This window comes from Cottoperca gobio, chromosome 3 (genome assembly GCF_900634415.1).
Source record: "Cottoperca gobio chromosome 3, fCotGob3.1, whole genome shotgun sequence".
Lineage (NCBI taxonomy): Eukaryota > Metazoa > Chordata > Actinopteri > Perciformes > Bovichtidae > Cottoperca > Cottoperca gobio.
The window spans coordinates 20385495-20412652 of record NC_041357.1 but is presented as its reverse complement, the minus strand read 5'-3'; the positions used below and the strand labels follow the sequence as shown (position 1 = coordinate 20412652).

The 27158-nt window shown below is 38.6% G+C and overlaps 1 protein-coding gene across 1 annotated transcript in view; it reads right to left on the bottom strand.

Annotated features, from left to right (window-relative positions):
- Nucleotides 1–393: 393 nt before the first annotated feature.
- LOC115003892 (hepatocyte nuclear factor 4-gamma) overlaps nt 394–27158 on the bottom strand; it is a 125876-nt gene continuing 99111 nt past the window's right edge. The window contains 11 exon segments of the mRNA XM_075074110.1: nt 394–492; nt 575–710; nt 2922–3035; nt 3175–3263; nt 3416–3511; nt 3513–3574; nt 4271–4300; nt 6204–6222; nt 6224–6297; nt 6999–7127; nt 7130–7162. Coding sequence (XP_074930211.1) covers nt 394–492; nt 575–710; nt 2922–3035; nt 3175–3263; nt 3416–3511; nt 3513–3574; nt 4271–4300; nt 6204–6222; nt 6224–6297; nt 6999–7127; nt 7130–7162 — 881 coding nt within the window.

Sequence of the window (27158 nt, the reverse complement as noted above, 5' to 3'; positions counted from 1 at the left end):
TAGTTTAGTGCAATGTTAACCTTTTTGCTTATGTCAGTAGTTTTATTTTACAGGCTTTCCAGATGCAGCTTTTACTTTTTGTTCATCACTGTGCCTTTTGTGATGTTCTGAATGTTTCTTTATATCCAATTCTAGACAAATGAACAACACTGACATAAAGACACATTATTAAAAGAAGAATGATTAGAGCATTTCTTTTATTCTAACAAAACAATGTTCTTCCCCTAGTCGTGGGTAACATATAACTGTCCTGTATGTTGTGTTCTGCCTTAAGCTCATAACACCCTTCCACTCATTGGTTTAGATGTTATTCTTCGTGAGGTGGGTCTTGCTATCGACAGGTGCCTCTGGTATGCCGTGGGTACATTGGCAGCATCGCCATGTCTGTACACCTCAGTGCCAGTCTGTGGGGGAAGCAGGCAAGCCACTTGAAAGAGCTGTGTGAGACAGACAGATATCCGCAATGGTATTTAGCACATGAGGGTTCAGCGTCTATCAATAGATTTCAATTCCATGGAGACAAACGTCAGGTGAGACCGACTAAATAAATACTCCACCTGAGGAATCTCCAAACCAAGACAGTCTTCCAGACAAAGGGCGGCAGTGTCAGGGGAGTGTGGTACTTTGAGAGGTACCAGTTCACCTCCTGGGCCGAGGTATCCTTGAGCAAGCTCCCCAGGCGCTGATAATAAAATATCTTCCCACTGCTCCTGATGGGTTAAATACAGTGTGTGACCATTAATAGAGGATTCAAAATCCATCTCCCAGGTAAGAAGAGAGCATACACTCTAAAGAAATGGCTGTGAATGCATTTAAAGCTAGGTTAGGCAGCTTTGCAGAAACCTACAAGAACAAGCTAGATTTTGAAAGTTTCCAACCTCCATCCAAAGCCACTCCACCAAAACACATGAACGCACACTGCCTGACTGCGGCTGGAGGATGAGTCCATTGCTCTCATCACTAACGACTTCATGTCTCATTTACATGTAAGAAAACAGCGAACATTATCATAATGAGTGTAAACAACAAACATGGCTAGGGGGTGGTGATAGCCTAGTGGTCTATTCCAAACAGAGCGCTGGATGGTTGTGAGTTCAATACCAGGGCTTCCACCATTGTACCCCTGAGCAAAGTACTTAATCAGGGAGACTGTCCCTGTAGTTAGTTCACTGTAAGTCCCTCTGGATAATGTAATGTAATGGTAATGGCTATTGTCTCTGGTTGACTCCGGTCACGCTCAATGAGTACTGGCACTGGCAGAGTACAGCCAAGTTGCTTGACCGGCAGGTAGGCCATGCGGCTTGAATATAATGATTGGAGGGGTTTAATACAACCTGGAACAGCCGCAAATACTATATCTGTTTCTCTTTTTTTTCAGTGCATTAGATTTATTGATTTCAACAAATATAACAAAAGCTTGTCAAAAAAATTGCCTACTCTAGCTTTAAGTAAAGCTTTATCCATGTAGATAAGATCAGTAAGACAAGAATATGATTGTTGAATGCGACACAGAGAGAAACATGACATAAAGAGATAAAGGTTTCACTGCTCTGTATTATAATTTATAATAACAAAAAAAAGTAGGTATAATGTTTTGCAGAAGTGTGTCTGTTATTTTAGTTTTACAGTGATAAGAGGACATAAAAGTGACAGTTGAGATGGTCCTTTGCAGTTGCCAGTATGTAATTCCTCCTTTTCTACATAGAAGAAGAAAGCTTATGCCCTCACATCCAACATCCAGTCTTTCCATGGATAAAAGTATTCCCTGAGGACAGTAAGTTGTTATTCTTTAATAAAGAAATCATTTATTTTCAAGCCAAACAAAGAATTTTTATTGAGAAGGGGGGAACAATTAAGGCAGCAACCAGACCAGGGTAATTTTAGCTTTATTTCATAAAATGGGATTTAGCTCTTTGGTTACAGGAAATTAATAATTAATAATATTTGGAGAGTGCTGATTTTTTGCTCTTTTAGCCAATAGAAGAACTGGTGAATTCAAAGCTATGATCAACCAGTGAAAATAGTTTCTTTGTCACGCTGATATCATTTTAATTAACTTATTTACAAGAAACCAAAATGTTATAACATTGAATGCCAGGCTTAGATATGATTTATGTAAAGGATGTCAGTACATTAGTCCTGTTTGTGTTCAGACATTAAAGCTACTTTTATATTATGGAAAAGCTTTGTGACCAGTCATGGCAGTCAGAACGGAGAAGTTTCCCTTTCACCCTGTGTAGATCACCATTTATCTCCAGTCAGGTCTTAATTGTAATATAATAAGCAATAAATAAGGTCACTTGCACCATGAGGAAACTATGTATTGATCATGTAAGGTATAATGTATTTTTTTCACTAAGAGGAAAGACGATGATTGAAACGATGTTTGAAATTAAGCTCTGTAATAATCATAATGTAATAATATATTTTAATATATTTTTTGGGCTTTTATTGATATTACAACATGCAGCAAAGGGCAACGGTTCGGATTCAAAGCTCAGGCCGTCTTTGCATATGTGTTGCCTGCTCTACCAGGTGAGCTACTGGGGCGCCTATGATAGCTACGTATCTTTGCTGGGCTGTGGGGTAGAGTTGAATCAATCCATTCCTTCGTCCTCCAGCTACAGCTACTGCCAAATGGGTCATTAAGTTCAGCAGGCAACCATCTGACTGCCAACGACTTCACCACATCTTGATATTATTAGAGAATTCTCCCTGAAGCCAGACCACTCAGACTAAACTACAGATGCAAAAGACCAAGAAAATAAACTGATCCAAGAGAAAGCATCAAAAAAAGTTATTCTTTGTCTGGTGCAATGGATGAGATCAAGTGGCAGAACAGAAATTACAATCCACAGTCTCCCTTTCACAGACTGACTGCACTGACCTGGAGCGGAGAAGACAATCTGAGGCAAGCTAACTCTTTGTCTGTGATGTCGAGCTCTCTGAGAGGGAGAGGTATATCGGCTTGTCCTGGATTCTGAAAGCCACTCTGGACCTCTGCAACTCTCAGGGGGATCACAAAGTCGTCACCTGCTCAATAACCATACAATTATCCATTCATATGCAAGTTATTGTCGTATCATGAACAAAGATACATGCTATACTTAAAACTAAATAGTGAAGTACAAAAGGACACAACCAGTAAGAGGCTTTATCTCTCATACATACAGCAGGAGGATGAGATTGTAATAAGGTAAAGAACGTCTCACTGCCCCTAGAATAAGATGCTCTGCAGAGTGGGTTTGTAACAGAGTTACCTGCACACAGACATACACAGCTGTGACATACACATGTAGCAAGTCAACCAAAGAATCAACCTGAACTGACAAATGTAAACAAAGTGTAAAGTCAGCTGATGTTACATTTTTATAGAATAAAGGGTTCTTTAGGTATTCAGTCTCATTCGTATCCAGTCATCTATCGAGAGGCTAGAAAACTCTGGGATGTGTTTTGCTAATTTCTCCAGCAGGAGGAGATGCTGCTACATGGACTCGAACACGTCTCCCGCACACGCAGGCTGTCTCCTTGGTGTTGATGTTGTGACTCCTAGGTGAGACCAGAGCTGGGAACGGAAAGCAGCAAAGCATAATATGAGTTCACAGTGGACTCAGGTGATACCGCAATGTGGGAATGAACCTTAGAGAAGGTGTGTGAGACTGTGTGTGGAGGGAGATAAATGGGGGGGGAGGTGTTAATGCTGCTAGGTGTATGAGTGCTTTGGCACTCGGAGAGCTTTGAAGGTTATAGCAAGACGAGGCAGGTGGAGGAGGGTTTTTCCTGGACCACTGGTAAACAATGCTGGATGGAGAACACATGATGACTCATTTCAAAAAAACAAAACCACCCCAGCAGCATATACTGTAGTGGCTCATTTGACTAACATCTAATATATTTCTGTGCATTCCTTTTACATGGAAAAGCGTATATCTGGTTGTTATTATGCATTTGAAGGTAATTGAACATCGGCACACAATCCCAGACGTAGTGGTGCAATTAAATGGGCTATGATTAGACGGCGTCCCTCGGCAATTTTGTAATTTCAAAGAAGTAACTGGATCCAGCCTACAGCCAGAACCAGCCACAAAATGTAATGGCTGCCTGTCTAAAATGTACCCATATCTCCATCTCTGGCCCTCATCTACATGATTTCCAGAAATATGAAAGGGATCCTTTGGCTGACATGTATGAGAAATATGTATATAAAGTGTCCTTTTCTATCACAGAACTTTATATCTGAGATCTTAAGCATCGGCGTGTAACTCTTGACTGTCGATGCAGTCTCTGTCGTTCTGAACCGCTGGAGATTAAAGAGAGGAAAGCATTCACCATCAGAGAAGTTTCTTGGTTTCTGTAGACTTCACCTCTTGCTCATGCTGCTCCAGAATGTTCCTGTATTCTCTGTGACGCTGGAGTTGCTGTTCATGGCCAAAATCGGCCATGAAGAGCGTTGCCTACTTCTCAAATGTGGCAGAAATTAGAGAGAAAAGTAAAGTACGGTGTACTTAAATATCCGATTCTTTGACGTAATATAATTGATGCAATGTAATATAAATGGGTAGGAAAGTGCATTTTTATTTACATTTTATTCTGTATATTGGGCATACAAATACTGTGACTAAATAGTAAAAAATTGTCACAATAAATCTTATTTATGGCCCTAATGGAAATAATCTTTTTCTCAATTTCTTCTCCATTTTCTCTCCTCTGTGTCTTCATTTATCTCCTCTTTTATATTACTTATCTTGTCAAAATATCTCCCTAAAAAGAAAAAAGGTGGTGGTGAAGATGAGTGAAGGAGAAACATATATAGAAAACCTTTTCTGGTACACATTTAACAAAAGGTGTAGAGTGTCATGTTTTAATCCTGCTGTGTAGACATATCTATATTTGATATATCTTGATTTGATATTCTGATGTTGACAGCATCTTCTTACATTTATAAAAAGGTGGGCGTGGATGCCTGGATGCTTGATGGTGCGGATTATGTTTAGTGGATGAGATGTCATCACATGTTGATGATCCCTCTGCAAGAGTCATTAGAAACAAAGCAATCTGCAGGCCTTAGACTGATTCCAATATGGTTCTACAAAGTCAGACAACAGGACCGAGTGTCAGAGTAATCAGTCATCAGAGCTGTCCTCTCAGCAACCAATCAGGGGCGTATTAATCAAACTAGAGGAGGAGAAGGAGCGGGAGGCTGCTCTGGGCTTCACTGACATGGTCCTGCATGACAATGTCCCAAATGAATCTTTTGTGGAACATCAGGAGTAAACAGTTACTAGGAGCAAGAAGAAATTAGCAAAGGAGACTTGTTTTAATGTGTTTCTACCCCAGCTGTACTGCTGGCTGAATGTGAAAGTGCTGTTGCAGCATGTTGTGAAAACCAGGCAAATTAGTGAAGTAAACATTTAAATGAGTTGCCCTGGCCTTCACTTCAGGGGGTTATGAGCAGCATCATTACAGAAAAGGTTCAGAGCAAATATTTGCCTATGCTTAGCCATGTTAATTATTAACGTGTGGAGACTATTCATGGCTCCTCTGATCGCATCTATTTCTCCTTGCTTATCTGTGGGAGTCAATGGAAGATCAAATCAAATCAAATCAAATTTATTTGTATAGCCCAATATCACAAATTATACATTTGTCTCAGTGTGCTTTACAGACTGTACAGGTTACAACATCCTCTGTCCTTAGACCCTCGCATCGCACAAGGAAAAACTTCCTAAAAGAAACCCCAAAATTAAAGGGGAAAAAATGGAAGAAACCTCAGGGAGAGCAACTGAGGAGGGATCCCTCTCCCAGGACGGACAGACGTGCAATAGATGTCGTGTGTACAGGATAAACAACATAGTACAAATACAACATTTGACAGAAATTATGTTGTGTTGGAAAAAAAAAAGAAATAGAAAGTTTGGATGAATCCAGGAAAATGTCAATAAGGCTTCCCGGTGTCCAGTTGAGATAAGGCCAGCGGTGTACACACTGCACATAAACACACACATGGACGCTGGCGCACTCATAGTTGTGCAAGAAAGACAAAAAATATATATTTTACCATTATTAAACCACCCTTTGTTGTTTTCCTAGAAGTAGACATGCCATGTTTTAAATAAAAATGGTGAATTTGTCTTATGGTTTAAAAGTGTAAAGGTGTATTGTATTGAATAAAAGAAAAAAGGTTATTAAAATGTTCCTCTGACCTTTCTTTCTCATTCCAGACAGTGAAACACGTATACAGTTTGCAGTAACAACACTGGTTCCTTTTATTTTTGTCTGCAGTACATTGCCTGGTGCCTAAATTATCCACAATGCAATGTTATGAACTGACGGTGACTCAAGTGACATCCCTTTCATCCGTCTTCACGCAGATCCCTCTGGATCCACAAAGGGTTTCACACAACTTCACACAACTTCTTTCACATACAGACTGTGCTGTATGAAATCAGAGGAGTTCCCCTTTCATTTTTGTAAGAAGAAGAAAATTAAAGATGTTGAATATTCTGAGGTTTAGGCATTAATCATGTTCTTGTTATACTTGAGCATTTACATGTAGTGACCTGACATCTCACTGTGCACTCTGACACACGTTTTAATGCAAGCTCAGACATGACAGGCTGCAAAGCATGGCTCAATAATCTGCTCACATGGGAAAGAACGACTTTACAGCTATATCTCACCATTCTTATAGAGTCCTATGTCATTATATACATGTTATTGCTTCCATGCCCGGACTGGTCCCAGCGAATTCTTCAGGTTTGTCTCTATTGCTAGTTGTAGTTTCTTCTATAACACATCTCACAATGGGTGATAACCCTAACACCACAGAATAACTTAAAAAAACACCTTTTCTTCAAAACATCATTGCTGTTTCTCCTGGTGTGTGTTGTCTGTCAGAAGACTTTATTGCAACATGTTGGTGGATATTAAGAATGAATACAATGTAGTTGAATAATGATATGTTGTATTGAGGAGGATCTATGATGGAACTCACCTACAGTTGTAAGTGTGGTCGTGAATGCTCTTCCTGAGGAAGTCCTTGCAGCCATCACAGCTGGATACTCCATGATGTTTACCTGTGGCTCCGTCTGCGCATATAGAACACTGACTCCTTCCTCCATCAGGCTGGACAGTGATGAGGTGAGTGCTGACACTGGCGAGTCTGTCAATTAGAAGACAATAGACACTAAAAAGTAGTGAAAATGCCTGCAGAAAAAGTTTGAATCGAAGACAAGTGATCAACATTGTAAGGAAAAGGGATTTTTTATGACCTTTAAAACATCGACCCCTTTTATTTGGTTTCTGATAAATAAGTAAATACCTCAGAGTCTAATCTAATAAACCCCACAAGCATGTGAGACAGATCACATAACTGCAAGAACATCTGCTTTGTCAAGAGACAGTCACCTTGACAGAGACGATCCCTTACATCAACGAAGGCACATAATGAATCTTATTCCACCTCTGTGAACAGAAATAACCTTGTACACGAACAGAACATTGCAGCAAGGTGTTGATTGTGAATTTACGGCCCCTGAGGAATCAGCAGGCCGCTGTTTCATAGGTCTGGCAGGAGCAGTGGTGATGATAATAAAAGCAGGGTTATAGGTAGAGATATCACTGTTCTATGTGGCTGCCAGTGCCATGGGCCACGGAGGAGCACTGCTACTTATTACTCAAGAGGAAGAGGAAACTCCCCATTTAATTAAAGTAGTTAGAGGTCAGTGGCAAGCCAAAGTCCACTTCTCTCCTCTGGCTAATTCTACATTGGGTGCTCTGTTTGAATTCATTCTCCTTCCATTTTGCTCTAAATTGCATCCTGCTAGGGTTTGATTGCTGTCTCTCTTAAAAGCACTGACAGTCAGATACACATTCATGGTGCAGTATTTCTGCGCTGATGCTCGTACTGTACAGACCGCAGGCTATAATGTATGTAAATTGCATATTTAGTTTAGGGAGATGAAGCAGCTAGGGATTACAATTTAACAAGGAAAATGCTTTCAGTGGTCAAAGATCAGTTAGATTGAATTAAGAGATTAGAATACATTTGCCTTGCAGTTATCTGGATTTGAAGAGCGGCCTGTTGGTAAAGCTTCTTCATTTAAAGTGGCAAGGAAAAGGGCCCGATTCAACTCAACTGAGCTTATTATAATGATGACAGAGGATAAGATTAAGGATGAAATTAGATCAGAATGTAACCTAATGTAGACTGCGGAAACGATTAGTCAGAGGACAGAAAATTAATCAGCTACTATTTTGAACATTGATTTATCATTCAAATGATTTCTTCAGCAAGAATGCTAAATATTACCTGTTTCCAGCTTTTCAACTGTTATCATAATATTGTAAAGTATCCTGGGGTTTTGGACCATTGATTGGAATAAGCAAAGACTTTGGACTCTGGGGAATTGTGAGGTGTTAGCGCAAACAATTAATTGAAAAAGTAATCAGCAGATAAATCAGTAATGAAATGAATCATTGGTTGCAGCCCTAAACTTTCACATGGTTCTCTTTCTGAGAAGGATCATTGCTACAATGAATTTTGTGGATTGACAGCTGTAGACCAGACTGAAGACGTTATCATCATACCTGTTATATTGGTTCGTAGTGTTGCTTACATGTTCATGTGTTCTCCAGTTTAGTATTCCCAGGAAGTTGTGTGGTTCCGATTAGGCTCTTTGGTGTGAAGGGTTTTGAGACTGGCTGATATGAAAAACTCCACCAATATTCATCGTGACTTCTACATCACGCACTCAGCCCAGTTCCTCTTTGTCACAGGTATCCTGTGTGTGGACCCAATAGCTTTCCGTCTTCACAGTTTTTGTCAGCTTTTGTTTTCTTGATCCGCTGTCTAGGTGTTGAATTTCATTTTACAATCTTTTACTATGTATATATTTATTATCTGTACATTGTGTGTATCTCTTTTTATTTATTATAAATGTGCATATTTTTACTGTATTTTCTTTTGTGTATTTTTACTTAACTGAGAGATTCACACAAGAATTGCCCTTGTTCACTTGTACCTGAGCAAATGTAAAAAAATAAATCTTGACTCTTCCTCACACTGTCCCTTATTGAAATTTGGCCCACTGTCTGTTTGTTTCATATTAGTAAAGAATATAAAGACCTGAGACTTACATGTTACAATATATTCATGACTAGTTAATACTAAGAAGATAAATGCCATCAAAAAAAGTCCAAAAGTCCAAAGGATGCATGATGGCATGGGAATTTTAGCTGCAAATGTACATGCCATTCTTTTACCTTGGACAATCAATATGGCACAGACGAGTGATATAACATAAACAAACACAGTGGGAGACTCTTGATAAGAGTACGGACGATGCCTGATTAACCTTTAGTTTTAAGGAGGTGCAGTTGACTCTTTTTTTTTTACAGTGTATAAAAGTTTTATTTTTTTTGCCACCATAGTGCGTACAAAGTATTTTACTTTCATGATGGAGAGGGACTTCACTCCATTTTCACCTTTGCTCAAAAATAGCATGCCATCATATATTTGGTGTTATTGATCGGCACTTGAGTCCTACATGTTTAAAAATACAGTTAATTTATACCTCTTTGATAACACAGGTATTTAAGATCGGTTGCAACGACTACCGAAACTCCATACAAGTCATTACGGTTTAGCAAAACAATTTACTCTGCATTCTTATAAATGCCATGTTACATTTGAGAAATGCCATTCATACATTAGTGTAATTCACAACAGTGCATTCATTATTTATTCATTGAAAGCTTGAATAAGTACTTTGTATTCATTTTCTTTAAAATCAGGATTAGGAAGAAAAGATATTGGCTGCAGGTCTACATGTTTACTTTCAGTGTAATAATTTAGAGTTGTACAATCAGCTTTTACTCATGATTTAATATCATTAAAATGACCAATTCACTGTCTCAGTAGCGTATATGACCTTGAATACAAATACAATACAGATGTGCATTGTGTTCTAGATCTTAGGGATGATGAGATAGTGTGTGTGTATTGGGACAGAGTTTTGAAAAAGTGAAAGACAGGGATAAAGGTGAAGGTGTTCATACCATTTTTTTTGACAAATTATAAAAAATTATATGTCAGACGACATATGAGCTTTCCCAGTACTGATATCCATCATACTTAAGTGTAATGGGATTTCCTGGGTGAGTAGCACTCCTTCCTTGAATGTCACGCTAGGCCGCAGGTCAGACCTCCCCTGGCAGTGGCTCGCACACTCAAGCTTTGTTCAGGTGATTGATAGATCATCAAAACCTCAAAGAGGTAAGAAGAAAAGGCTTCTGTGCTCTGTGAGATCATATCAGGAAAGGGTTAAAAAGTGACCCATGAATATTGATTGTCTGTTTTGTAACTCTACAAACATCTCCTTCAAAATAAAAGATAAGTGCCGTGAATTATACACTATAACTATGAACTACACATGTTTTACATTGAATTCATCCTTTTGAACTCTTAACAATTTGTTTCTATTGAATATAGTAATAATCAATTACAACTAAAACAGTTATATTTATTTCTGTCCATCTGTTATAATTGATTCCCTATGGATGAGGAAATCAGTCATAGAGATGAACATCGTGACAAATGACAAGACAGGATTGTATCTGTCCACTAGGGGGAGAGAGAGTACAACATATCTGTCCAAAGTTGCCTCGCTTAGAATCTTTGCAGGAGTCAAAGCTTACTAAAGCACTGCATCACAGAGGTAGTTATAAAACACTTTCATAGGTCTAATCTACTTCATAACCATATCTGTTTTCTATTACTGCTATACCAACAGGTCAGGTAATATTATATAATCTTTAGGTGATAATAATTGATGCGTTATTTAACTAATTTCACATTTGTTGTCATGATCATGATTCTTTGTCCTTAATTAAACATTCTTAATTTATAAGCTTGCTTCTCAACATACTCTGCATTTGGGATTTGTTTTGGTAGAAACTGATCTCTATTTAATTGTTTGACTCAAGTTACATAATTTAGACTTTTTATTTACTTGAAGTCTTTTCCATACTTAAAAAAGAGCTAACCACAGTGAAGATTACGCTTACACAACTACACACTAAACTACACTGCCACAACATAACACTACATTTTCATTTCATTTTGAAAAGATAAAACATTAAAGCCCGCAATGTGTGTAAACAGCAACGTTAGCTGTCTTGCATTCATCACAGAACGCAGTTTTACAAGATAGAAGCGGGTACACATAAAGACTAGGACATTCATTCAACCGAGCAAAATCCATTGTCTAATAATTTATCACACCTCAAGAAATCTGTCTCTTCTCAGGCCCTCTCCCCCTGCCCTCACATACTGTCTGCATGGCAATCTCTGGGCTCTGACCAGCTCCAAGTGTGACCCTCACTCACATAAATAATGTATGCTTTTCCAGAATTGCAATAGAAATACAAGACAGGAGTGCTGCAGGTTAGAAAACAGTAAATGAATGAAATGAAATATTCTGGAAATATCTGCTCTTTAGATAAGAGCATTTTCTGTGGAGCATTTCTTCAGTCCAAACAAGGTCTGACACATTTGTCTCAGTGAATTTGATTAATAAAGCTAGATCTGAAATCTCCACCTGAATACCAATGCAATGATAAACCCTCAAAGATTAATATGATGTACAGCACAAAAAAATGAAGCCTTTGGAGTTTCATTCAAAAATGGGGGAGAGTAAAACAAAGCAGCAAAAATTGCTCATAAAAGCATGGTAAGCGCATGATTTAGTGGGGCGATAAAGAGCGGAAAGGTGGCCATTCATCATGGAGGCTAGCTCACCAGGAGAGGGCCTGTCACAGACAGCACCAGGTCTGGGAGGCATTTTGAGAGGGAGAGCCTCCAGTTGCCCCTACAACCTGTCTGTCCCAATGTCTTTTCCAGATGGACACATACAGACCTCAGATGGTTGACGAGCGCTTTGTCTTTTCAGGTCTTCAACTCCATTGTCACAGCAGCGTTGAGAGATGGATGTTGTTAACTGCAAAGTAGAGGACCAGACTTAAGAAGTTTTAGAGCTGCAGAAGCAGATGATGGGAACTGAGGAAGCTTTAATGTGGTAACTTCATATAACACTGTAACAATACGGGGGAACATAATGAAAACATTGACCCTCAACAATGAATTGCAACTATCTCTTGAAAAGGACCTACATTTGGCTTGTACCAAGTTGCAATCCATAAAACAAAACACCAAAAAGACGAAACTAAAATAATTTGTGGAAAAGAAACCCTCCTGCATTAGAGATACCTCTAACGTCCATATTTTTCGTGCTTCACTTTGGACAAGCAAAGAGAAACGTCATTTCCGGCTGTCATCTTTGGCAGTATCTTTGAAACTGCCGCAACTTTGAAATTGAGTTAAAAATCCTCTTTATTGTGCAGCAAAGTGAACACTGCACGTTTCAGCTGGGAAATTTGAAAAAATGTCATGTTCATCAATGCTAATGATCTGATGTTAAAAACAAACTTTATGAAGACTGAAGGCCATATATCGGGGCTACTACAATCTACCCGAGCATTGGTGTTTCTTTCTTTATTTACAGAAAACAAGTTTAAACATGTGGGACACCTGCACAACACTGAGAGGCGTGACGCTAGGCTACCAGGTAAAGAGATTTGTCTGAAAAGTTATAAAAACAGACTAAAGCTAGCTAACCAATCTTCCATCAGGTGGCCTCGAACACAACACCAGTTAGATGACTGTAGACAAGCTGTTCATGTTGTATTTTGTGTCTAACTTATTAGCCATATGGCCTTGATAAACTCATCACACCAAGGGCTGTATTGATGTGTGTAATGCTCTTGTCTTCTAGTGGTCACAATTAGTTAATGCAGTCTTTTTGAAAAAAATAGCAGTGTCTCAAAGGTTTAACTTTAGTGAAATTAAAGTAAGTACTTGTGATCTCCTTTCAGTTCTCTTCAGTCAAAGTGATGTGGGGAAAAGGTCCATGATTCCCATTATTCAGTACTGTATTGTTTTAGAAACAAAAGGACAGCATTAATATTTGGCTACAACTGAGGTGGGTAAAATAATGTTTGCCTTGCTCCTCCATAACTAAACAGTCATTAATCTTGTTTCAACAACACAAGATGACTGTATGCCAATGTATAGCATCTCCTAACATATAATATTAACGCATAAATATGGTTATTGAAATGCCGATATAATATTTATTATCCAGACGTATACAAACTTTACATTTTCAACCAAATTCACAACTGTGTTGGTATTGTTTGACATGACAGATAAGGGCTTTCTGGAACAATGAGCTGAAAACCAGAGGAAAATAAAGGCTGTCTTTACTACTGGGAGTAGGGTTTGGTGCTTTGACAATAAAAGTTATGAGTTGATAAAGAAATTGTGTACCGTTATAAACTTTATTTCTTGGTTGGGCATAGGGACTCCCTAAAATCTTGCCATCACTGTGAAGGTTGCCAGGCAAACAAGTATGTTCCAAATCACATACTTTTTCTTTCTACTTTTAGTACTTCCAAAGTATGTACTGTTGCATGCAGTATGCATACAATTGGGACACACTACTTTGTCATAACATTGTTCTTTGACTTCCTCTTGCTCGTATATATCCGCCGTGCAAAGGATTGTGGTTCAGAATAGCCAGAAACGCATGCTGGCAAAGTCAGAGATGTCCCGATGCAAGTAAAATTCCACTAAACGATAAATCCCATGTACTTCAACATATACTTCTTTTTATTTCTGTTTGCATTCTGGTTTTTGTTAAGAAGTTAAAGTCGAATCTATTTTATTTTGCTGTGAAAACATCTCCTTTTTAAACAACAAGTTTCTCATCCAAAACTAAATTCCTCCTCCCAACAATTTCAAACCGGATTTGGTGTTCACAATCTGGCATTATGAGGGAAAACATAAGTCTCTGGAAGATCTCCATCTGTCCCATGGACACATCTGTCTATTCTGTAAACCTACAGACTGTAATACTGTGTTAACTGTTCCTGCATGAAAAAGTCACGAACAATATTGGTGGCTTTAGTTTCCTTATGCCAGTCTTTGATAGTGATGAAACAAATGAGTGAGATCAAAGCCCTGGCTCCTAAAGTCAGAGCTGTTTCAGTTATTATGCCCTTACATAGTTTACTTTTAAAGTGTTGAGGTCATGGTGTCAATATGACCCTGAGTGCTGTAGATTGAGTAAGTTGAGATGTTTGTGTTGAACAAACCACTACTAACAGAAGTTAAAGAATGGCTCAAGTGGGGAACCCCTTTTGCTTGTTCCCTTGTCAGAAAGAATAAAGCTAATATTTGCGTGACCTTGTCAAGATGCTTCATATGCCACCCATCTGTTTTAAGAACTTTCTTCAGTTATGTAAACAGGAAACCCAACGGCCTAAAAAGCGCTGGGGCTTTGTGTGTCGGGGTTAATAATAGTTTGAAGCTGTATTTTAGAAGTGTGAGTGGGGAAAATGTCATTTGATAACTGAACTTTGGATGAATATCCATCATTTATTTTCCTGCTTCTATGTTTTTTTTCTTTTTTGAGATCTGAGTGTGTCCACAACAACAAATAGCAGAAAAACAAACCGAGTTCAGTGAAGAATGAGTAAGAGAAAAACAACTACTTTTTCCAAGTTCCTCTCTGAACCAGCATTTTAATTAAAGCCACTTGTTCCCAAACCTGCACTTAATGTTTCCCATTAGTCATGTTTGAGGGATTACAGACAGCACCAATGAAAGTCAAAGATTAAATGGAAAATGCAGATGTGCGAACAATGCGGCCCGTTTTATAGCTATCGCAGCCTTTTTAGTAATTTTGAAAAATTAACTGGCATTGACAAGGTTCCTTAAATCCTCTTAAAAATGAAGATGACATTCTTCGGAAAAAGAAAAATCTGGAAGAGGTTTCTTGGTTGTGGGTCAGCAGGGGAGCTCTTCAAGGACGTTTAAAGATTTCTCAGAAAACATCTGATGCTTTTCAATCACATTATCAGCACTGCCCAATACAACCTGAAACAGGCTATTACTAATCCATGTATTTCATAAGTGATTTTCTATTCATTTTATTTTAATGAAAGTTGGCATGATTTTCTTTTGAAACCTTTTTAAGTTCAAACAAAATGTACACAAAATAACTGTCACCATGTCAGGTGGGTGCTCGGCAACACCTTGATATCATCTGGTCAGTGAATAACTTCCATATGGGATGCAAACACGCTAACACTGGCCCTGTTATCAGGTTTAATATGCTTTGTCTTGTCTGTATGCATGTGAATTATTTGTGCCTCTTTGATCCAGGGTTAGTACCCCTGTCCGTCAAGCCTCGTGGCTTCTTCCTCAAATGTTCTCAAATGTATCGGGAAAGAAAAAAACGCAGACCGAATAGCCTCTGCCCCTTACTCATTTGCTCGTGCCCTCTGCTCAAATATCATATCCACACTGCCCGGGGGTTAGTGTTCTTGAAAAGCATACCTTAATTAGGTTGCGCATGTACATTGGTTATATGTCTTTAAATATGGGCTCCTTGTTTGATCTTTCAGAGATGTTTCTTTGTTGAACCTACCACCTACAGTGGGATTCGGCATTTAGAATGCAGTAGAGTATTATTCAACTAAAGTGAGGCATAGAAGAGCAGTTCATTTGTATACTGCATCCAGCTCCAGAGGAAGGGAGGGCACTGATCAGTAATGAGTTTGGCCGTTGGCCCAGTATGATTATTAAGAATTGCTACTGATAACAACACACACTGTATGAATTATATCATGGCATTGGCATTTGTAATCACATCTTTGTTTCCCCTCCTCTCTTTCTGTTTGTGAATTAGCACCCTGTCAGCTTGCCTGCAGATCTTCAGAGAGGGAAGAAAAGAGAGAAGAAAGAAACTGAAATAACATAAAAGGATTTCAAAACCAGGTATTTTTTTTTGTGTGTTGCTTTTCAAGATTTTGGCATATTTATGGGGCATTACTTTAGGAGCTGGCCATGTAATGTTTTTTTGCAGAAAGCACACATTGTTCACATCAAGCTTACAAAAGCTGAGGGCACAGTCGTGTGATCATGACCTCTCAGCTGAAGGGCCGAGCTGCGTGAAGCAAATGGGATCCAGCATTTATGAGTGCTCCACACAATTAATAACGGAACCAGGTTATGAAAACAAAAAGAAAGTGGTAACTTTTCTTGTCCAAAAGCTTTGAATTAAGCAGCCTAAGGCACCCACACAAACTGAACTGGAGAGGCATGATATGATGCAATTGCTCAGCAGCTAAGCTATTGCTTGAAAAAGGAGAGGGTGAATTGTAAATTGTGTAAATATCTTAGTAAGTTGTGAGTAGGAATTATCAAAGACGTTACTATGGTCCCTGCTGGACTCCCTTAAGATGTTGTACACGTGGCTGTGAATGTGCAACACTGCCTGCCTCACATTATCTTCAGTGTTTTTTCTTACTGCAGGATTGAAACACATTAATACTGCAGGATCAAATATTTGATGTACCATGTTGGAAAAAAAACTAACTTTTTTTAAGTATCCAACACTACTTATTTAAAACAATCAAAATTGCCCCATGCAAAAAATAAAGTAACATTTAAAGATCAGGATTAAGCGTTAAACATCATGTTGCAGAACTGGTAAAAATGCCATGTTATACAATATCTGTGTGAATGCTAAGATGGAAAGCTTGAGGCCTGTATTGTCCTGCCTATAGAAGTGTAACCACTGACTCTTGGGGCTGAGTCAGAAGAAAATGTGGTGTGCTTTTACTCTGCTCGGCCAAATGTGAAATAAATAAAAAGAAAGGAAAATGGCTGCTCTCTTGGCTGTACCCTTGGTCCCTTGCTCTTTGTTAAAACCATATCTCTGCTGCTCCATTGCCCCCAGCTACATTAAATCCCATTAAATTCACCTTCATTAAAGCAGTCCTCTCTACTCCTTGCAGCAGCCCCGGCGCGGGCCTCTCAAGGACAGCGCAGTAATGAGGGTGGACTGGATTTAACCTTGAAGAGTACAGGTTTTCATTTCCAAATCAATAACTTATGGTTGAAAACTGCCACAAGATCCAGGCTATAATTTCCAAGCATTAATTGTGTGTATTATGTTTCTCCAGCAGTGAGAAGGTATTTAACTTTAAACTGCAGTGTAGATATTGCATTTATCATTTATTTCCCCCCCTCTTTTTTATAATAGGAATTGACAGCTTGCACATTTTCTATATTAGTGACTTTGTGCGTCTGTGTACACTTTGCTGCACAGATGGGATAACTTAGGCAGATTGTATTTCAAAGACTTTGTATGAGTGTAAGTAATTATGCTGTACAGTGAATCCAAGCAGAGGGCAGTCTCCTCAATCCAGTATTGCAGCACGGTGTCATCATTCACTCTAAAGAGGTAGACATATAAGACGTCTCATTCACAGCTGTGTCTGGCAAGTTTTGGCAGTCACCTTCTTTCAGAAGAAGTAGAAAAATATGAATTATGAATGAAAAAATGAACATGTGAATGATAGGCAGACAGTAAAGGAGTGAAATGTTTTTAACTCCTGTACTTCTCCATGTTTTAGTGGGACACTCTCCGTAGTGGGGTTTCCTGTCATTGTCCTATGATTGTATGGAAAGCATTAACTTGTCCTGCGGTGATAATTTCTGCCCGACATGTTCATAATATGAAATATTGGATCTTTTCGTAAAATGGGGAGGGCTGAGGCTGGAGTGATCACTGGAGCTTAATTTTTTAATCAACTTCTCTCCTTAAATGAAGCTTTATTAAATTACAAAGCTCACACAGTGGGAGTACGACACAGGCAGAGATGGCCCAGTGTAAAAAAAATGTGGGATAATTAAATAAAATTAATAAAAAACCCTCAGCTAGCATAGACTGAGGAGAATGGGAAGGAGAGGAAAAGCGGTAGCCATTTTCATGCTCTGCTTTTCTTTCATTCTTTCTCATTATGGTCTCAGGAAATGTACTATGTGGAATTATGAAAAGAAGAAAGGGATACAATGTCTACAAGATATTGATGGATAGTAAATGGAGACACAATTACATTCAGTTTTTCTCACACTCGTACTCAGAGAAATGAAACGTGCTTATTGTTGCTGCTCTCCCAGAGAAAGGAGATCTGATTGCGTTTGATTAAGCATAGGAGATTTGGTTTAAAGGTCTGAACATTAAAACTACATTGTCATCCCTCACAGCTGACTCAAACCAACAATTCACTAATACATTTTTGTAATTTGTAAACTTGTTGACAAAGGTGATCTATCAGTAAAGATTTAGTAGAATTCTTTGTCTAACTTACAGTATTATATACTTGGATGGTTATACAGTTGAGAACAGGGACAAGCTACTTTAAAAGTCTTTGTGCGCTTGTTTGCAGCCTCATGCAGGAACTTCTTAACTACTCCTGTATCCTGGACTAAAGGTGTTTTCTTTTTGTCACGGCTCTGAGGCTTTGGAACAACCTTTCTGAGAAATTAATGCTGGTACAGGAATTATTTACTGCTCCATTAAATAGTATTTATTACGTTCTGTTTAAATGCAATCGTCCAAAACCAAAGATGAAGTAGTTGCCACCATGATATCTTTCCAATGTTATAAAATAGTATTATAAACAGCAACGTCTTGGTGCCTAATAAACCTTCAAACTCATAGATCTGTTAATTCCAACTGACCTTCCTGGATCATGTTTCATTGTCTCACCGGTACCTTAAACAACACGGCCCACAAATGCAGCCCCCTGCGCTGTTTTAATGCTCGACTGTTTTGGTCTGAATCCATCCTGTAAATCCTGCAAACTGTGATTGTCCGTCTAGAGAAGGGGTGTCAAACATGCCAAAACCGGCCCACGGGATGACTTTGCAAAGTGTAAAAATGTGTTGTTTTGATCATAAAGTAAAATACTGTACCTAAATCCATCTATCTAGATACCTGTGACAAAATGTTGTGTGCCTTTGTAGATTCACTGTGATCTGTAAGTTGTAATGCACATGTGTAAATGATAAACTGATGCTTAATATTGTTGAAATTGCACCTTTTTTCTTAAGAAATTTCAGGTTGTTCATAATGTTTTGTAAAAAGATAGTTCATCAAATTTGAACATTTTCAGAATGTACTTCAACTAAAACGATGGGAAATTGGAGCTGTCGTTATTAATAGGTTATTATGCTGTGATTTTACTGGTCCGGCCCACTTGAGATCAAATTGGCCTTTATGTGAACTAAAATGAGTTTGACACCCCTGGTCTAGAGCATTTGATTTGAATAGCAGGTGACCAGAGTAAAGGGCTCCAGGAAATATGGACTACAAACCATTTGGAAAGAAAGAATCTTTTCCACAATATTCTTTTGGCAAAAGGTTAGACCTGAATAGGTAAGAGACTTTGATCGAGCAAAAGTGGATGAGATTAATACTTAAGAAATCCAACCTCAGCACTACAGTTCTTTCTTTTTTTCTTCAACCTGCATATCTATCGTTTAGTGCATTGGCGGTGTACCACAAAGAAATCGGTTCTACATTTTTTAAAATCTCACTTTGGCTCCACTCTAAATGGCGTACTCTGAAATGGCTCAAGGAATTATTCTACAATCAAATAAGACTGGTGCACTGGTACTAGTCTTGAAGGAAGTTTCTCTAGAAATAAATGTCTTGCTGATTTCTCCAGGAATCTCTGGGGACGAGATGCCAGTGAGTTGTTTTAACCTCAACTGGACTCCCACAGCCTGAGAAAGAGTTCAGTCCACCAGAAGTCCTAGTTACCAAATATACCAATCTACAGTTCCTACAGTATCAAATTCATTAAGTTAGAGTCATTAATATGTTATCAGATCATTGACTATACATGGTATTAACTAGTTGCATTCTTGCCGTGAGAGAGATGTATTTAGATAGAAGTACATCATCCAATAATTGTATCTTTCAGAACATTTAACCTAGTAACAGCAATCCTTCACTTTATGAGACTTTTTGATGCTTCCCCTTTTTGGTCTTGCATCACACTTCAACCATGTGGTCAGAACTCTTAGTAAATCAGTAAATATAGGTCAAATGTGATTGTCCTGCAAGGTTAACATTGGAATTAAAGAGCTCCTCCGTCAGCCTGTATGCAGCTAATGGGAGCAGTGATGTATTGTCATTGTTTGGACAATCTCTGGGGTCACATTTTTCTTCTGCAGCAAAACATAAGATGGGTATTTCCTCTTTATGTTGACAGCTTTTGTCTCATGCTTCCTGACAAGTAGGATTTACTGTATCCTGCTCTGTGAAGCATCTCCCTTACTACACTGTTTTGTGTTTTATCCATGATAGAAAATGTCTTTGGCCTTCTTGCTTTGTTTTACTATTGCCTAACATTTCACACAGCTGTCTTTGACATTTTGCAGAGCCTTATCATTATTTATAGTTTCTTAAGAAGTCCCACATTGTGCTGTAGGTTGTTGCTATAATACATTGTCCATGTTGAGTTTGAGGGGGAAAATGCATTTTTTTTTTAGAGGTAGATATACTGTATAACTTTTTTCGTGGTAAGTACTCTGAGCTACTATTCTTTTGAATGCTCATTTTTTTTAAAGCTCAATCTGCCTCTGGGGCTCTTTGTGTAATGAGTTTAGGTAATGTAAGTGCATGAGAAGATTAGTTGGAAAGTTTGGTAGCTTTAATGATACTTGAGATTAGCTTTCCCTGTACTTAACACCGGAGATCAATCTCTTGCATGAACACGGACACTATGTCAGATGGTTAAACATATTTTTAGGGGCACAACTGTTTCGAAAGCCTTTAAAGCAGGGGTCACCAACCTTTTGGATACTGAGAGCTACTTCAAGGGTGCTGAATGAAGGGCGACTTGTTTGATACAAACTTCCTGAATAACATAGTTGCACGGTTCACCTTTAATGATAATATTATCATTAATAATAATAATAATAATAATCATAATAAATATTAATATATATGAAGAGACTGTCTGATCACATATTATTGTTAATTATTTGTCAGAATAATTATTAACAATGATTTACCATGGTAGGAAACACAGATATATTTAAACATGCAACATTATGTATTTATGTTCTCAATCTATTTCAACATTTGAAAGTCAAAGTTATCACATCTCTGATATTTTTGTAAATATCTTTATTGAAAGTTTTGTATGAATGAGCACATCTGTAGCATTTTGTTCAAAATCACACCAGTTATATTTTAGTACAAAGCATCACTTTCAAATCATTAACTGTCACATCTTCAAATCATATCCTGTTTGTACAAACCACTAACTTTGTAAGTGGAGATGACATCGGAACCTTTCTTCTCGTCTTAGAACAGTGTTTTCAAAAACATCATTGCACTTTTCAAGATCTCTCCGTCCGAAAAGGCTTTCTTGTACTTTATTAAAAAATGTGCAGCTTCCGTTGCTTTGTGCGACTTGTTCACCGGCCTCGTGAGAAGAGATGCTGCTGCCCAAAGCTGCCTTTAACTCCCGGCTTGTTCTGCCCGCAGTGCTGCAGGTGAGGAGTTAGCATGTAGTTAGCATGTAGTTAGCATGGTAGCTTTGTGACACGTGTCTCCACAATGTACCGCTTTGCCGTCGCCCCGCAAATGACACATACACATTTTTCTTTCACTGTTGTAAAACATAATTCTTCCTCTCAATCATTGTGAAAATAGTTCATTTTCTTTCGCTTTTCTGCCATGTTTAGCGTAAAAAACGCACCTAGCGCCCCACCGTAGCTGCTCCCGCTAGCTTGTCTCAGCGAAAAGGGAAATGGAGATTTAGTTTACAGGGTCAGAGTTCATATAAATAAATAGTTTTTTAAATTCTATATTCAATATTGTCATTTTAAATAAAGAATAATTCAAGTGTTATTGATTTAAAACAAACAAACAGCAAAACAATTAAATACAAATTTTAGACTGGAGCTTCACCAAAGTGCCTGCGGGCACCGCGTTGGCTACCCCTGCTTTAAACAATATAAACCAAAATGAGGGGTGCCAAGAAATGTTTTCATTATGGTCAATGCATGTCATATTGTTTGACAGTGGAGTTTATACTGTAGAGTAGTTAGAGTAGTACAGCGTTGGAAACAATGGACACTAGAACAGACAATGAATCCAAACCAATGCCAATGGGAGGCTTGTGTCAGCGATACACATCCAGTGAATTTTCCTGGGTTGACTGTCACAGGACTATTTAGAGATTATCCCAAAAAACCCTCATATACTGCATATCATGTTGTGGCTGATACCCTAGCTCCAACACATGGGATCCAAGTTTCTCTTTGTGGATTTTGTTTGTGTTTCTTTGTTTGACTAGGTGATGTTTTGAGTGATTATCTGTTTTTGTCAGATCCATCATGTGTACCTGTCTCCTGCACAATGCATGCTCGGCTAGACTCTAGGGGGGTAAAAACTGAAAGACTGTATTTTGGCAAGAATGCGTCCAAAATGGATGTAAATTGTTTGAAAAATAGATTGTAGTATCAGCAGCAGATATCCAAAAGGCACTCTCTTAACTTAACCCTGTATGTTTTATAGTTTTTTCCATTCAGTATGAAGTTGTCATGTTGTGCATTTCTCTATTGTTTTTCAACAGTGCTTCTGTTCCAAAATGTCAAAACTGGAATGTGGCCAGGAAATCCTATACTTAGCCATGTTTTTAAAGAAAATAAAAACACATTTGGTGCACCCAGTGCACCCAGTTCACTCATCCTTCCATAACATCATATCTGGTGTCAGTCACAAAACCTTCAGCAGGAGTTCAAAGCTGAAAATATGGTTCAATCATATTTCAGCACCTAATATTGTGCTTATACTCACCACAGAGTGTGCAGTTGGAATAATTCAGTTAGCCCAAACCTCTTCCAGCCAAGGCTCTGTAGTTTTACACTCGTGTACAGTATGTTGTGAAATTGCAAACACTTTAATGTCTGTTTGTCTATCAAACGTTATCATGCTCTGATTTCTATCCCACTGGCAGTGTCTTTTAATTAGATTATAGGAATAACCAGAGTTCAGAATGCCAATTTGTGTCCCAGACGGTGTAAAATGTGCCGTTACATTGCCGCCAAACAGAGCAGGTGAGAGCAGACTAGGTCCTCAGGCAAAGAGCTGAAGAGTCTCTCTCTCTCTCTCTCTCTCTCTCTCTCTCTCTCTCTCTCTCTCTCTCTCTCTCTCTCTCTCTCTCTCTCTCACATGCACTCACTCACTCAGTCTCTCTCTCTCTCTCTCGCACTTATCTCTAACTTTCTCTCTCAAACACTCTCTCACTCTCACTCACTCACTCACTCATTCATTCATTCTCACTCTCACTCTCACACAATCTCTCCCTCTCTCACACGCTCTCTCGCACTTATCTCTCACTCACTCTCACTCTCTCTTTCTCTTTCTCACTCTCTTCCTCTCTCTCTCTCTCTCTCTCTCTCTCTCTCTCTCTCTCTCTCTCTCTCTCTCTCACTCACTCACTCACTCACTCACTCACTCACTCACTAACTCTCTTTTTAACTCGCTCTTCCCTCTTTGCTGTCAGACATTAGAGGATAAATAAACATGTTATTCAAAAGTCCATAAAATACCAAAGTTTTGGTACAGATTATGTCTCCAGGGTAGGATTTTCTATACTGAGGAGAGCAGTGATGTTGGCAAGCAATGAAAGCACGTGTAGTGCACAAGCTGTATATTGAAACTGACAGTGTTAGTTATCTCTGTCATTATACTGATTTATAACTGAGCAAGAGGTCAACCAAGTGTCTACAGCTGGGATGATAGAAACACTTATTTCAACCAAATTTCTTTTATCTTTGGATGTGTGCCAATTGTGAAAATTATCAAAACATAATATGAAAATACTTTGATTATTCAGTGTGTTAGAAATGTATAATTTACATTGAAGATGCTAACCATGTGTTTAAAGAATATTGCCAATAAAAGCAGCAAAGTGAACAGCTGCAGGTAATTAGAGCTGGCCCAGGAATGGCCAGGGAGTCAAAGTAAACATGGATGGTTTCCACAATCAACAACATTTACAAATGCTGAAGAAGGAAGCTACTGAATTTGTGAAGAATGTGCAGTGGGAATGGAAAGCATAGCCAGCAGATGTTGAAAATTAAATACATGCGGCATGTGGCTAACAGGACTGTGGGCTTATTCTTCTGATGGTGGACCCTGGATTTCTCGAGGGCTTGAGGACAGCTGTTCTGGGTTAATACTTACAGGTTTACTTCCAGCCAGCCATAGCTAAGATTTTTTTCAAATGAATTTCCTTCAGGGGAAACTGACTTTAGTTTTGTTGTATATATATATGGCCTGCTACTGTTGTTTGCAACAGTACACATCAAGCCTGATTCCTTAAAATTGGCCAGCATTTTGCAGTACAATTGGCTGTTGAATTGATTGACATGAAATGGTTGGATGAAACCAAACTCTTAAAGGCTCATAGACCCTGAGAGATCAGATTGTTTCAGGCAAAGCCCTGAAACGTTTTAGTCTATGAGTGCCAACTGGTTCTACTTTAAATAGCTGAAAATACTTGTAGATTATTTGCAGAAGGAACTTGATGCTCACTTGTGGCTTTGTGTGGGCCCTCAGCTGGTGCTTGTGAAGCTTTCATGGATACACAATGGCAGCACTATGGCAATTTCTTTCTGTTCTGTGAAGTAAACACACAAACAACATGTAACAGCCCTTCAGAGGTTAGTGTTGGGAAAGGTGTTAGTAACTTTGTAATATTCAGTAATACAGCTTGGTCTTTTTTATTGCCTGCAGACATTTGGTACATTTGCATTGGTAATATAAAAGATCTTGAAATAGAAGAATTTTAGTCTTTGGCAGCTAATTTTTTGGTAAACTCCCTCCAATTTTCCAGCTTTACTTTGCCATGGAAAAATTAATTCAATATGCTTTTTCTCTTTTATATCGCAAATTAGACATTCTCATGTATTTATATTACTGGCCTTTGGAAATAGTACAGCAATGGCATTGACATAAAATGTGTGCGAGTTACCAAACGGAATGCATTGTGTTGAGTCTCTGTGGCATCCCTTAACTCAATATTAGCACATGGGCAGCCTGAGTGTGGTTCTTCTTACCCCAGCTTCCTTTAAAACAACTATACTCTGTTTATTCAAAATAGCTGCCTGATTTTTTTTACTGCCTCTCTTGGCTCTTTTGGCTGTTGCAACAAAAACATGTCGGTAGTGTTTAAAACAGCAGTGTCATTAATTATTTGTACTAATCCATGTAGATATTTGTTCCGACTCATGAAGCAGTGGGGGATTCTAGGCTGGAGAGTATAGGGTTTTGTTTTTGAAAGCCAGTCACAACTTCACAGAAATGAAGTTTAACATTAGCTTTTTGTTTAGCACCATAGCTTGTAGAAATAAAATATGGTTCTTCACTAGAAAAGAAAGCACTTCCATAAAAAAACAACATACTGTGCCCTTTCATTTCACTGTTAATATTTCAAAATGTCACTAATGCACAAAGGGTATTTTTGTTACAGCAATGCTCCAGTTTTTCAGTTAAGTAATATATGATATGTTCTTGGAATCCATCAAAGGAAATAGTCTTTTCGTTTTAGCAGAGTCTTGTGTTTTATATTTTGAGGGTAGGAACATGTGAGAATAAATGTAGGAAACTTAAAACCATTTACTGTTGTACAATATTTTTTGTTTGTCCTATTTCATTAGATTTTTGAATTTAAGAAGCATTTGTTGTTTCTGATTTTTATAGTTGCATAAGCAAAACACTGATGACTTACATTTGATCAATGCAATGCTGAATGCTTGAACATAAAAAAGGATTGATACTGACAAATCAGTTTTGATGGTTACCCCTACCGTACTGTGTGTTCAGACCAGTATCCAATTTAAAGATTAAAAACGTTGAGCGCTGGATTACAAGGAAAACGATACAATTTGATTTGCAGCTGTAAAAGTGATTAAGTACTTACATTTACGTTTCAGGCTTCTGTCCTTCACCCATTAGTTTCAATATCCACCCGTGCATGTAGAACTCATGGCAGCATGTCAACTCTACCCACCCTGCTTTTAACCCCTTTCACTTCTCTCACCCCTCACACTTCTGCCCCTGTCTGACCAGGTGTGTCTGTTCAGTCACCCCACTCACGACTTCAAGTTGGATAGTTTATTATTACTTAATCGCTGCCGTCAACTCTCATTAGGGTTTAAGATGAATGCTGCCAGCTGTTTCCCTGCTCTCATTATTTCTCTCCATTTCTGACTGTGCCTTTTTCTCTCTTTCCTTAGATTTCCACATGGCAGTGGCCTCATGGTGGTGGTCAAGCTCCTTCAGCGGTGAGTACTTTACTGTAGACCAAGACTTTGGACTCAGCAAACACGTTCTTAAAATTCTCTGAAGATGCGGTCAAAAAGTCCAGCACAGTACAGTACAAATGAAAGGGAGGAAATTGTGTAGTGTCTCATCTTGTTGGGTTATAATGTAGATTTTATTTTCCACAGACACGGCTAGATGTGTCGGATAAGATGGTGCATATTCACCCCAACTGCTCCCCTGTGAAGTCAATGATGGGGAAGATATACATTATGTATCTCATGTTAAATCACTTCTAAATGCAGTGTGGTTGGGGGAATGGTCAAATCTCCATTTAAAGGAGTGATGTTTTTTTGTGGCCAGGGGGATGTTGGACAAAGTTGAAGCCCTCCTTCTCCCCCGGAGGTGAGCTAGGATCATTAGTTTTAGTTTTTGAAGTGTTTGGCTTTTGATGTTCCTATGTTCTCTTTAGGCAGCCTGGCCTGAAGGATATTTAATATCACCCCTACACATTTCCAGTTACGAATAATTTGAACTGACTAACTGTCAAAGAAACAGGCATTTAATGGTATTGGTCATGGTTAAAGAGGCATAAAATGAGGCCAGATTAGAGAGAGCACCTTTTTCTGAAGGTTGGGCCTGGACGAGTCGGGGGCCAACCTGGGGCACAGGGACCCAGCAAAACTGCTCCTGCTTCCAATTCATTAAGTATAACTATCTAACACAGCTGGGGTTCTACTCTTCCCTTGCTGCCCTCCTCATGGCCAGCCATGCTTGCTTCTCCTGCCACTGTGGCATGGCGGGGATTGTTTTAGGATCTTAGTTATTTGATATTTTATTTATGGATGTTCAGGGGAGGTGGGACTAGATTATTTTTCTCTCTGTCTCTGATGC